Source organism: Schistocerca americana, chromosome 3 (assembly GCF_021461395.2).
Source record: "Schistocerca americana isolate TAMUIC-IGC-003095 chromosome 3, iqSchAmer2.1, whole genome shotgun sequence".
Taxonomy (NCBI): domain Eukaryota; kingdom Metazoa; phylum Arthropoda; class Insecta; order Orthoptera; family Acrididae; genus Schistocerca; species Schistocerca americana.
The window spans coordinates 123,113,501-123,126,687 of record NC_060121.1 but is presented as its reverse complement, the minus strand read 5'-3'; the positions used below and the strand labels follow the sequence as shown (position 1 = coordinate 123,126,687).

The window sequence follows — 13,187 nt, the reverse complement described above, 5'->3', positions numbered from 1 at the left end:
ATCATGACCTTGGTGCCTGTTTCACCACACACGCTATCTGGATTTTTCCCCCAGACATCAGTTTCTCAGAACTCCGCAGGTGAGAACTAGCACTACAACATGTCCTTGTTTCTCACCAGCCACCTGGACTTAATGTACGTTAATTTCTTCTGTCTCAGCATTTATTCACAGTAAGCACTCTTTTCTTTACTCTGTTTTAGTTGTCTACTTCTTTCATTGGCTTACTAATCTATTTTTCATTGTCCCCTTCCCACCTCTGTTACATACAATGCACTTAGCTTTTCACTCTTATTACCTTACGTATGATGTTTAAGCAGTAATCTCGGTCCTACATATTACCCTGTCTTCCATCTTTAAGCTCTCAGTTTCACAAATCTCGTCTGATGCAGTGCCCAACAACCAGTCTTTCCTTCTTAACACATGCGGTAAGTCTCCCCTGACCTCTGGTTCTTTGTGACTCTCGCGAAATCTACCCCTTTTCCTAGACCTGTCTAGTCCTTTTCCTTCACCCCTCTTCCTTTCCCTTCGACCCTTCTGCCTGGAGAAGGAGCCACTGGCTCCGAAAGCTTGTTTAATTGCAACCTCCTTTTAGGTGTGTGTTCTGCCGCAGCTTAGTGAGTAGATTTTTTTATCCATCCAATTTAATTATTCTGTCAAAAACTGAAAGTTTCTGTATGGTATGAAATCCCAAGTTTAAAACTACGATGGCACACATACTGATTAGGAGCACATGCTGAAATGTTCATTTAAAAATATTACTGTGAATGTGTCTGGCCACAAAAATTTTTTTAAGTATTAGTTTCTCCAGCCATGCACGAAGAATTGTTTTAATTTTCTAGAAACTGCAGATAAGATTTTCTTCATTTACATTTGGTTGCATTTATAACGTTTCCAGATTCCACTAGAAAAAGCTTTCAATATAAAAGACAAAATCAGTCATGGAGAAAAGTAAAGAACTTTAGCAATAGGTGTAGTTATTCATCAAATCAATTGCTGTAAGATTAAATTATCACTTAAACCACACAAATTAGTATACACTGTAACTACTTCAAAGGTTTGAAGTTGGTCAAGAAATTTTTAGACAGGCACTCACCATAAAAATACTGTTCAAAGTCTTACTTTTAATAACTACCTTCGAATCTCCTCCTGTTCCAAGATTAGGCACATTAGACATACTGACAGCTGGCATCATATCTTTCCGTTTCGATGGTGGCATTAGTTCTGGTGGTAAGGAGCTTGGAATTGTATACTTTTCTAATGCCTTGTATACTAAATGCATTGCCTGGAAAAATAGAATGTGAAATTGTTAGCTGCAATAGTTAAATTGCCAAGTGCACACAGATAAAAAAAATTAACAACAATTTCAATGCTGTGTGTAGCAAGTGTCCAAATACTTGCATACTGACACAGTCTCCTCTTACTTTACATTCATATACTGACACTATCTCAACACACTGATTTTCTGAAACTGCTTTCCAAATGTATACTGAGAAGCCTACTGAAGAACCTGAATAATTTAAGAACTAACCACTGAATGAGTGAGAAGTCAAATAATTAGCTCATTAGATGCTGACAGATTGATCTGTTCTGGACACTGTGCTTAGTATTAGGTATACTTACAGAATGCCAGGTAATGGTCCTAGCAGACTTGGAAAAAAAAACCTATTGCATCTATCAACAAATCAGCTGGTCAATGTGCTACATTCGATGTGGCAAAGGATAGCAGCATTTGGATGTGGACTATGATACCAAGTTAATGAGGCACAAGAAAAAGACTCACTCCCACACTTTTAGCATTTCATTCATTCACTCAGTCAGTCAAGTCAGTCAGTCACTGCCATCCATCAGTTAAACCATTCTCATCGACCGTTCATAGACCATGCTGTTTATACATTCCTTTTTTGTGCTTCATCCCTTATTTTGTAGTGATTTCCAAAGGCAAACAAGCCCACATAATCTTTATTACGAAGGTAGAAAAGTACCAACAGCTACACTTTCCAGATGTACTGCTTATGAGGGATGGTGAGAACCTGGTCTGCAGCATGAACAGAAACGTGATACACATGGACCAATACTTGCATAAATTGCCAAATCATTGCCCAAAACAGAAAAAGAAGAATGATTAACATGCTTGTTAAGACACTAGAATCAAATATGTGAGCCACAGCACCTCGGGCATGAAATGCAACACCTGGAATTTGTTCTGAGCACTAGTAAGTGCACCACTGGTTGCATAAGAAGTGTCACATAACATAACATTCAATAAAATGGCACATTGGAAGAAGAAGTGTCTAATAGTGTCTTTCTGTCCTCTGTCCCCAGGGAGATGTACAGAATACGCCATATATTGAGTAAACATGGTGTAAAGTCTACCCACAATCCAATCAAAAAGATCAAAGATTGTCTCAGACTAGCTAAGAACAAGAGAGACCCACTCACAATGTCGGGAATATATGTACATGTGGAAAAGTATATTTTGAAATAAGTTGACAATCCATCAATAAAAGGATCACCAACCTTCAATGGTACTGCAAGTTAGGAGACGTGGATATATTGACTGGGCCAAAGCACATGCTGTGTGAGACTGACTACATACAAAATTTGCTGACACATGTACTCATTGCAGAGAAGAGCCACCATGCCCTCTTGTTTAGGGAAGGCATGGAAATTCACAAACATGACAACAGTTTCACAAGAAATAAGAAATCCTCAAGGTAAACAAATCCTAGATTCCCGCACTGCGATGAACAACTGTTGCAAGGGGATAACCACAGTACTAATGACCAGGGAAAAGGCCTCAGATGCTGGAATGACAGGTACATGTACACGGAAAAGCCCTCAGACATTGGTGCGACAGGTACATACAGGGCATCCCACAAGGAATGGTCAATATTCAAGGATATGACAGGAATTTTCATTTGAAGGAAAACTACCTAGCAAATCAGGGCCCTAAAATGCGCACCTTAAGAGCTATGGGCATTTGTTTATCTTCACTTCTGTGAAACACATCACTTCCACTGAACAAATGCTCATAGATCTTAAGGTGTGAAGTTTAGAGATCAAGTTAACTAGATAATTTTTTGTTGTTTTGGATCGCACTACCTCCTCGCAAAATATGGAAAACAAAGAACTTGCAGCAGAAGAGATTTGTTTCATAGAATTAAAAAAAAGGGCTCATACCTCATAAGGTATGCATTCTAACAAAGAGATAGAGGGGCTGGCCAGTACTTACCTCAGCTCAGTACAGCCGATAGATTCACATAAAACAGAACTGAAAATTTACATTCCTAGCTTTCGGAACTTTGTTCCTTCATCAGGGAGGAGAGAGGGGAAAAAAGGGAAGAAGGGAAAGTGGATTCAGTTACTCACAACCCAGGTTATGAAGCAACAGGGAAAGGTAAACAGGGAGGGTAGCAAGGATGGAGGCATGGTTGTCAGAGGGAAGCCAAAGATATTCTACTGTAAGTACTGTGCCAGCTTCAAACCAAAGAGGATGCATACAGAAGTAAAGAGGTATATAGTATAAAGATAAACACAACTATGTGGGATGAAAAGATGCGTGAATGGCTAAAGAGGAAAGGGAAAGAGGAGAAGACTGAAGAGTGAATGGGAGTGAGGTGGTTTAACGTAGGTTCAGTCCAGGGGGATGGCGGGATGAAAGGATGTGTTGGAGTGCAAGTTCCCATCTCCGCAGTTCAGAGGGACTGGTGTTGGGTGGGAGAAGCCAAATGGCACATACGGTGTAGCAGGTTCCTAGGTCCCTAGAATTATGCTGGAGGGCATGCTCCGCTACTGGGTATTGGGCATCTCCTAGGCGGACAGTTCGTCTGTGTCCGTTCATGCGCTCAGCCAGTTTGGTTGTTGTCATGCCGATGTAAAAGGCTGTGCAGTGCAGGCATGTCAGTTGATAAATGACATGTGTGGTTTCACACGTAGCCCTGCCTTGAATTGTGTATGTTTTACCAGTAGCGGGGCTGGAGTAGGTGGTTGTGGGGGGATGCATGGGGCAGGTTTTGCAACGGGGTCGGTTACAGGGGTAGGAACCGCTGGGTAGAGAAGGTAGTCTGGGAATATTGTAGGGTTTAACAAGGATGTTACGGAGGTTAGGGGGGCGACGAAAGGCAACTCTGGGTGGTGTGGGGAGAATTTTGTCAAGGGATGATCTCATTTCAGGGGTTGACTTGAGAAAGTCATATCCCTGGCGGAGTAATTTGTTGATGTTTTCGAGGCCAGGATAATATTGGGTGATAAGGGGGATGCTTCTGTGTGGTCTGGGGGTAGGAACATTGTTGTTGGACGGGGAGGAATGTATTGCTCGGGATATCTGTTTGTGGACAAGGTCTGCAGGATAGTTGCGGGAGAGGAAAGCACTGGTCAGGTTATTGGTGTAGTTGTTGAGGGATTCGTCACTGGAGCAGATACGTTTGCCACGAATACCTAGGCTGTAGGGAAGGGAGCGTTTGATGTGGAAAGGATGGCAGCTATCAAAGTGAAGGTACTGTTGTTTGTTTGTGGGTTTGATATGGACAGAGGTGTGGATGTGAGCTTCAACAAGATGAAGGTCAACATCCAGGAAGGTGGCTTGGGTTTTGGAGAAGGACCAGGTGAAATTCAGATTCGAAAAGGAGTTGAGGTTATGGAGGAAATTAAGGAGTGTTTCTTCACCATGAGTCCAGACCACAAAGATGTCATCTATAAACCTATACCAGGCCAGGGGAAGCAGCTGTTGGGTCTTCAGGAAAGCCTCCTCCATGCGGCCCATGAAGAGGCTGGCATAGGAGGGAGCCATCCTGGTTCCCATGGCCGTTCCCCTGATTTGTTTGTAGGTCTGGCCTTCAAAAGTGAAGTAATTATGGGTGAGGATGAAGTTGGTAAGTGTGATAAGGAACGAGGTTTTTGGAAGATCTTCGGGTGGGCGTTGGGAGAGGTAGTGCTCAAGGGCAGAGAGACCATGGGTGTGTGGGATGTTTGTGTAAAGGGATGTAGCATCTATGGTGACAAGAAAGGTTTCAGGTGGGAGAGGAGTGGGAATGGATTTGAGGCGTTCTAGGAAGTGGTTTGTGTCTTTGATGTAGGATGGGAGTCTGCGGGTGATAGGTTGTAGGTGCTGATCTACCAGAGCTGAGATACGTTCGGTTGGGGATTTGAAGCCTGCTACAATGGGACGGCCAGGATGGTTCTCTTTGTGGATTTTGGGTAATAGGTAGAAGGTAGGGGTACGTGGCTCAGGTGGAGTGAGTAAGTCTATGGAAGCCGTTGTGAGGCCTTGTGAGGGACCTTGGATTTTTAGGATTTTTTGCAGCTCAGTCTGGATGGAGGGAATGGGATCCTGGGTGACAGCTTTGTAGGTTGAGGTGTCAGAGAGTTGACGCAGTCCTTCTGCCACATACTCCACACGGTCAAGTACGACAGTTGTGGAGCCTTTATCCGCCGGGAGGATGACAATGGAGTGGTCTATTTTCAGCTCCTTAATGGCACGGGATTCAGCTGGGGTGATGTTGGGGGTTGTCGGAATGTTCTTCAAGAAGGGAGCCATCCTTCTTGAAGAACATTCCGACAACCCCCAACATCACCCCAGCTGAATCCCGTGCCATTAAGGAGCTGAAAATAGACCACTCCATTGTCATCCTCCCGGCGGATAAAGGCTCCACAACTGTCGTACTTGACCGTGTGGAGTATGTGGCAGAAGGACTGCGTCAACTCTCTGACACCTCAACCTACAAAGCTGTCACCCAGGATCCCATTCCCTCCATCCAGACTGAGCTGCAAAAAATCCTAAAAATCCAAGGTCCCTCACAAGGCCTCACAACGGCTTCCATAGACTTACTCACTCCACCTGAGCCACGTACCCCTACCTTCTACCTATTACCCAAAATCCACAAAGAGAACCATCCTGGCCGTCCCATTGTAGCAGGCTTCAAATCCCCAACCGAACGTATCTCAGCTCTGGTAGATCAGCACCTACAACCTATCACCCGCAGACTCCCATCCTACATCAAAGACACAAACCACTTCCTAGAACGCCTCAAATCCATTCCCACTCCTCTCCCACCTGAAACCTTTCTTGTCACCATAGATGCTACATCCCTTTACACAAACATCCCACACACCCATGGTCTCTCTGCCCTTGAGCACTACCTCTCCCAACGCCCACCCGAAGATCTTCCAAAAACCTCGTTCCTTATCACACTTACCAACTTCATCCTCACCCATAATTACTTCACTTTTGAAGGCCAGACCTACAAACAAATCAGGGGAACGGCCATGGGAACCAGGATGGCTCCCTCCTATGCCAGCCTCTTCATGGGCCGCATGGAGGAGGCTTTCCTGAAGACCCAACAGCTGCTTCCCCTGGCCTGGTATAGGTTTATAGATGACATCTTTGTGGTCTGGACTCATGGTGAAGAAACACTCCTTAATTTCCTCCATAACCTCAACTCCTTTTCGAATCTGAATTTCACCTGGTCCTTCTCCAAAACCCAAGCCACCTTCCTGGATGTTGACCTTCATCTTGTTGAAGCTCACATCCACACCTCTGTCCATATCAAACCCACAAACAAACAACAGTACCTTCACTTTGATAGCTGCCATCCTTTCCACATCAAACGCTCCCTTCCCTACAGCCTAGGTATTCGTGGCAAACGTATCTGCTCCAGTGACGAATCCCTCAACAACTACACCAATAACCTGACCAGTGCTTTCCTCTCCCGCAACTATCCTGCAGACCTTGTCCACAAACAGATATCCCGAGCAATACATTCCTCCCCGTCCAACAACAATGTTCCTACCCCCAGACCACACAGAAGCATCCCCCTTATCACCCAATATTATCCTGGCCTCGAAAACATCAACAAATTACTCCGCCAGGGATATGACTTTCTCAAGTCAACCCCTGAAATGAGATCATCCCTTGACAAAATTCTCCCCACACCACCCAGAGTTGCCTTTCGTCGCCCCCCTAACCTCCGTAACATCCTTGTTAAACCCTACAATATTCCCAGACTACCTTCTCTACCCAGCGGTTCCTACCCCTGTAACCGACCCCGTTGCAAAACCTGCCCCATGCATCCCCCCACAACCACCTACTCCAGCCCCGCTACTGGTAAAACATACACAATTCAAGGCAGGGCTACGTGTGAAACCACACATGTCATTTATCAACTGACATGCCTGCACTGCACAGCCTTTTACATCGGCATGACAACAACCAAACTGGCTGAGCGCATGAACGGACACAGACGAACTGTCCGCCTAGGAGATGCCCAATACCCAGTAGCGGAGCATGCCCTCCAGCATAATTCTAGGGACCTAGGAACCTGCTACACCGTATGTGCCATTTGGCTTCTCCCACCCAACACCAGTCCCTCTGAACTGCGGAGATGGGAACTTGCACTCCAACACATCCTTTCATCCCGCCATCCCCCTGGACTGAACCTACGTTAAACCACCTCACTCCCATTCACTCTTCAGTCTTCTCCTCTTTCCCTTTCCTCTTTAGCCATTCACGCATCTTTTCATCCCACATAGTTGTGTTTATCTTTATACTATATACCTCTTTACTTCTGTATGCATCCTCTTTGGTTTGAAGCTGGCACAGTACTTACAGTAGAATATCTTTGGCTTCCCTCTGACAACCATGCCTCCATCCTTGCTACCCTCCCTGTTTACCTTTCCCTGTTGCTTCATAACCTGGGTTGTGAGTAACTGAATCCACTTTCCCTTCTTCCCTTTTTTCCCCTCTCTCCTCCCTGATGAAGGAACAAAGTTCCGAAAGCTAGGAATGTAAATTTTCAGTTCTGTTTTATGTGAATCTATCGGCTGTACTGAGCTGAGGTAAGTACTGGCCAGCCCCTCTATCTCTTTGTTAGTATTTGTTTCATATCTTATATGAGATTTTCCATTAATCATTTAGAAGGTATGCATTCTAACACTTACGTTTACTCGACTTTCTCACTTCAAATGATTGTCCCTGTCTTATCCCTGAACAGTTACCAATTCTCCTGGGACACCCTGTATTATCTCCAGTTGTAGGCTCAACTCCAGTCAGACATCAGCAATGGAGGTTGATCATTTGACAATTTTAGCAACTCATGCAGGCAAAACAACAGGGAAATGATTAAAGACATAGGACAAAGATCTCATGCCAGAAACCAACAGGAAATATGCCAATAATTCCAAATATTTCCTAAAGAAAAAAAAATTCATCATATTACTTCGAATAGTTTGGAGAGAGAAGTTTAACTGTGCTACAATAAATAATGAGTATTTCAATTTGTCTTATGAATCCTCAACAATGACACAGATGAAGACAAAAGTTCTCTCTGTATGAGTGTGACTGTGTCTGACGGTTTTGGAGGGGTATCACAAAGAACTGTGTTCCTATGATTAACACATACTACATAAAAATAAAGTCTGTCACCTAAGATGTACAAGAAAACAAATCCGATGCCACTTTATTTGAACCTATTTCGTTGCCTGCAAACAAATACAAGACAGGATATTAATCATGTAACTATATATTAACCACCCCCCCCCCCCCATCTCCCCCAAATGTCCTGGAATGCACGTAAGAAATAATAAAATTGGTATGTTTTCAGTTTGAGATTTAATACATGTTCACATTTCTGTTACTAAATTTGATTACAAATAATGCAAATTCTGTTATTTACACCTATACCACGCAATATACTATTACACTAAAACGACAGATATATGTTAGTGAAACATGGTGAAAAAAGGTAAAAGTACGATAAAAGAGAATGAAAACACTTTAGGATTAAAGGAGACCACTCCCCGAAAAGCATAAGTGTTTGGTTGTCATTACGCAAACGTTGATGAGCTAGAGCAGAACACACACACACATACACAAAAGTGCTGGTAGATAGACACAATAAAAAACACACAAACACACACAAATTTCAAGCTTTCGCAACCCCTGGTTGCTTCATCAGGAAAGAGGGAAGGAGAGGGAAAGATGAAAGGATGTGGGTTTTAAGGGAGAGGGTAAAGAGCCATTCCAATCCCGGGAGCAGAAAGACTGACCTTAGGGACAAAAAAGGACAGGTATAGACTCTCTCGCGCGTGTGCACACACACACACACACACACACACACACACACACACACACACACACACACACACACACACACACGTATCCATCCACACATATACAGACACAAGCAGACACATTTAAAGACAAAGAGTTTGGGCAGAGATGTCAGTCGAGGCGGAAGTGCAGAGGCAAAGATGTTGTTGAATGACAGGTGAGGTATGAGTGGCGGCAACTTGAAATTATCAGAGATTGAGGCCTGGTGGGTAACGGGAAGAGAGGATATATTGAAGAGCAAGTTCCCATCTCCGGAGTTCGGATAGGTTGGTGTTGGTGGGAAGTATCCAGATAACCCGGACGGTGTAACACTGTGCCAAGATGTGCTGGCCGTGCACCAAGGCATGTTTAGCCACAGGGTGATCCTCATTACCAACAAACACTGTCTGCCTGTGTCCATTCATGCGAATGGACAGTTTGTTGCTGGTCATTCTCACATAGAATGCATCACAGTGTAGGCATGTCAGTTGGTAAATCACGTGGGTGCTTTCACACGTGGCTCTGCCTTTGATCGTGTACACCTTCCGGGTTACAGGACTGGAGTAGGTGGTGGTGGGAGGGTGCATGGGACAGGTTTTACACCGGGGGCGGTTACAAGGATAGGAGCCAGAGGGTAGGGAAGGTGGTTTGGGGATTTCATAGAGATGAACTAACAGGTTACGAAGGTTAGGTGGACGGCGGAAAGACACTCTTGGTGGAGTGGGGAGGATTTCATGAAGGATGGATCTCATTTCAGGGCAGGATTTGAGGAAGTCATATCCCTGCTGGAGAGCCACATTCAGAGTCTGATCCAGTCCCAGAAAGTATCCTGTCACAAGAGGGGCACTTCTGGGGTTGTTCTGTGAGAGGTACTGGGTTTGAGGGGATGAGGAAGTGGCTCCAGCTATTTGCTTCTGTACCGGGTCGGGAGGGTAGTTGCGGGATGGGAAAGCTGTTTTCAGGTTATTGCTGTAATGGTTCAGGGATTCAGGACTGGAGCAGATTCGTTCACCACGAAGACCTACGCTGTAGGGAAGGGACTGTTTGATATGGAATGGATGGCAGCTGTCATAATGGAGGCACTGTTGCTTGTGGTGGTGGGAGGGTGCATGGGACAGGTTTTACACCGGGGGCGGTTACAAGGGTAGGAGCCAGAGAGTAGGGAAGGTGGTTTGTCCCGTTACCCACCAGGTCTCAACCTCCGCTAATTTCAAGTTGCCGCCCCTCATACCTCACCTGTTATTCAACAATGTCTTTGCCTCTGTACTTCTGCCTCGACTGACATCTCTGCCCAACCTCTTTGTGTCTGTATATGTGCGGTTGGATGAACACACAATTGCATCATATTATTTCCAGGTGGGTACTACACAAGATACTATTATTTTGGAAGCTTCAGACTTCCAGCAAATCATCGACAGCTAAAAACTGTAATTTTCACAATTACATTTCCACTGCCAGCAAATGAACAAAGCTACTTTCAAAATGCTACAATTGATCATTAATTTCACCACATATCAGTTGCCATATCACTATTTTTTCAGTTGCTACTCAGTAAACGTCGTCTTAGCTGCTTTGCCTTCCTGCCAAGCTTGGATGAGCCAAAGCTTACCAACACTGATCCATGTCCACATGCACTATTGCCTGTGTCAGTCATGTGGAGCCAAGCCAATTATTTTACTCTTTTTACAAAGGCAGCTTTTTACCGACTTAAAATAAAATAACAGTTTTGTAAAATGGGAATATAAACTGTTTGACAATTTAGAAAACAAAGGATGGATATATGTTAGAGGTGGCACGTTGATGTTGCCACAACAGTAAAATTTTTGATAAAGGTGGCTCCTATATAGTGAATACCACTGGGACTCTATCCAATTGCATCCAACAACAGTCTCAATAACAATATGTGCACTCTATCAGAAGTATAGGGGGATCAACAAAATCCTGGATAAAGATTTATTACCCGAGATGTTTATCCCTTTGCATATCAGATATTTAGCAAACACTATCATTTCTTTCACAATTCACTCTAAGCACATGTTTAATAAGCTATTATTGCCTACAGGTAACTGAATATACTATTTCACTTACCACCATAAACTCGTGCCTGTCCAGCATTCCATCTTTATCCATATCTGCAAGATCCCATATTTTTCCCAGTGTTTCCAGTGGCAACTTTGAATCCATTAAAACACCTTTAACCTATCAATTTTGAATACTTATTAGGAAATATTCTTCAAAGAACAGAAAAAGATCTTTACAAAGATTAAGATATGTAAATATTTACAGCACTTTGAAAATTTTTAATATTTTTTGTGTAATGCACAATATGTGTTTACCTTATTTCCAGGGATCATTCCATTTAGAGGTTGTAATGAATCAAATAACTTATCATATTTTGCCTTTTCCGCTGGTTTTACTGCCCAGTCACTAAGTGATACAGAGCTGTTCATGACCGGTGGTGACATAAGGTTATTGTGAATTGTACTTGCAGGTAGAATATCCCCCTGAAAAAAAAAAAGGAAGAATTCTGTCAGTACATGGCTACTGCTCCCTTAAAGAATACAGTTGTCTAATTATTGCATAGAAAAACAGAAAATATCTTGTATGGAAAAACAATTTCCAGCAAGCTGCTAGCTAACAGCACGTTGAGTTTCCCCTCAGTCTCTCTTTTTTGTTTTTACTTCAGACACTGGTTCTCAATAACGGTCAATACTTCCCTTCTGAAGGCGAAACATATACTACAGCCAATAAACTCACATAGAAGTAAAAGTGATATACTATCTTTCAGAACCAGTAGTTCCGTTACCAGGGAGGGGAGGGAAATGGGTTGGGGAAGGTTTACAAGGAAGGGCAGCTCACTCAGATCCCAGGATAAATGGGACCCACGTGTAGTCATGATGGGGTAGTCTAATCCTTACTACAGGTGGATGTCCATCATAGATAAGAATTGTTATCTCCTTCAGAAACTGTGGTCAGTTTACTTCACAATCATTAGACAGTCAAGATAAATTGTAATAATTTCTCATTCAGATTACGTGCAACTAATAACTTTGTGAACAATGAAGTGACTAAAATATAGTAATTGTATAAATACATTCAAAACTTGTAAAGAAATAAAAAAAAATAAAAGCACTTCCTAACTGGGTGAGGATTTTGCAATGTATTTTCCAAATATTGCTATAGCTGCAAATGAACTAAAATTAATCTGCAAACAGTACTGTCTAAACTATTAATCCTACTAATCCAAGCAGCATCTCAATAATGAGTTGATAATAAATGTGGAATATTGTTTTTCTTTCAATTGATACCCAAAGCATTTGAACTTTATCAATGATTTAGTCTTTGAATCAGATCAGGCAATTAAGGGCATATTCTCTTTTGTATAATTTCTGACTCCAGTAAGTTCAGTATTGCATGACGGTCGGTGGAAATTACTATAGAAATAATTCATAATTTCTACACTTCTATTCTGACTGCAACTATGCAAGTGGGCAAAAATGGTCTAGTTACATACTAATTATGTTAATAAAAAAGTTGTTCTAGTGTTTTGTTGTCAACATTTTTGATGCTAAGGCCCTTACAGTATTTTTATGGATCATCTATAAGCTTTAGCTACTTCTTGATCATTATCTCTCATATTTGTATTCTTGACTATTATCAAATCATAAGGGGGGAGGGTTGTAAAGGTTGGCTTGACAGAATTTTCTCTAAACAAAGAGCCCAGAACTTACCTGTTTCCAAAGACCTACATGATGAGAAAAAAATGTTATGCTTTTCAGTCTTTGACATACAGTACCACATAAGGATAAGTTGTACATCACTGACAAGTCTGTGTCTTGCAATAATCGAACATTTATTCCAAGCTGAAAACCTGTGCTGTATCTTTAAAGAATTTCTTCTTCTTCTTCTTCTTCTTCTTGTGCCAACACCACTCCAATTCTACTGTGTTTGATGTAAGCTGCTTGCAGTATCGCTAACAATCTAAGTTACTGGTAAATATTTATAGAATAAAAATCTGCCTCAGCTGCTAGTAATTTTCTTAATTTATTCCACAGCCAGTTTCAAAACTCTAAGCTTTATCTTCAAGTGCTACCAAGTATTT

General features: G+C 42.6%; 1 protein-coding gene across 3 annotated transcripts in view; it reads right to left on the bottom strand.

Moving 5' to 3' along the window:
• Positions 1 to 13,187, bottom strand: part of LOC124605260 (epidermal growth factor receptor substrate 15-like 1) — a 183,136-nt gene that overhangs the window by 154,914 nt on the left and 15,035 nt on the right. For all 3 annotated transcript variants that reach the window (XM_047136819.1, XM_047136820.1, XM_047136821.1), the window contains exons 4-6: positions 11,422 to 11,589; positions 11,174 to 11,284; positions 1,133 to 1,282 (exon numbers count right to left, since the gene is read on the bottom strand). In XM_047136819.1, the coding sequence (XP_046992775.1) occupies positions 1,133 to 1,282; positions 11,174 to 11,284; positions 11,422 to 11,589 (429 nt within the window). The remainder of the gene's footprint in view (positions 1 to 1,132; positions 1,283 to 11,173; positions 11,285 to 11,421; positions 11,590 to 13,187) is intronic.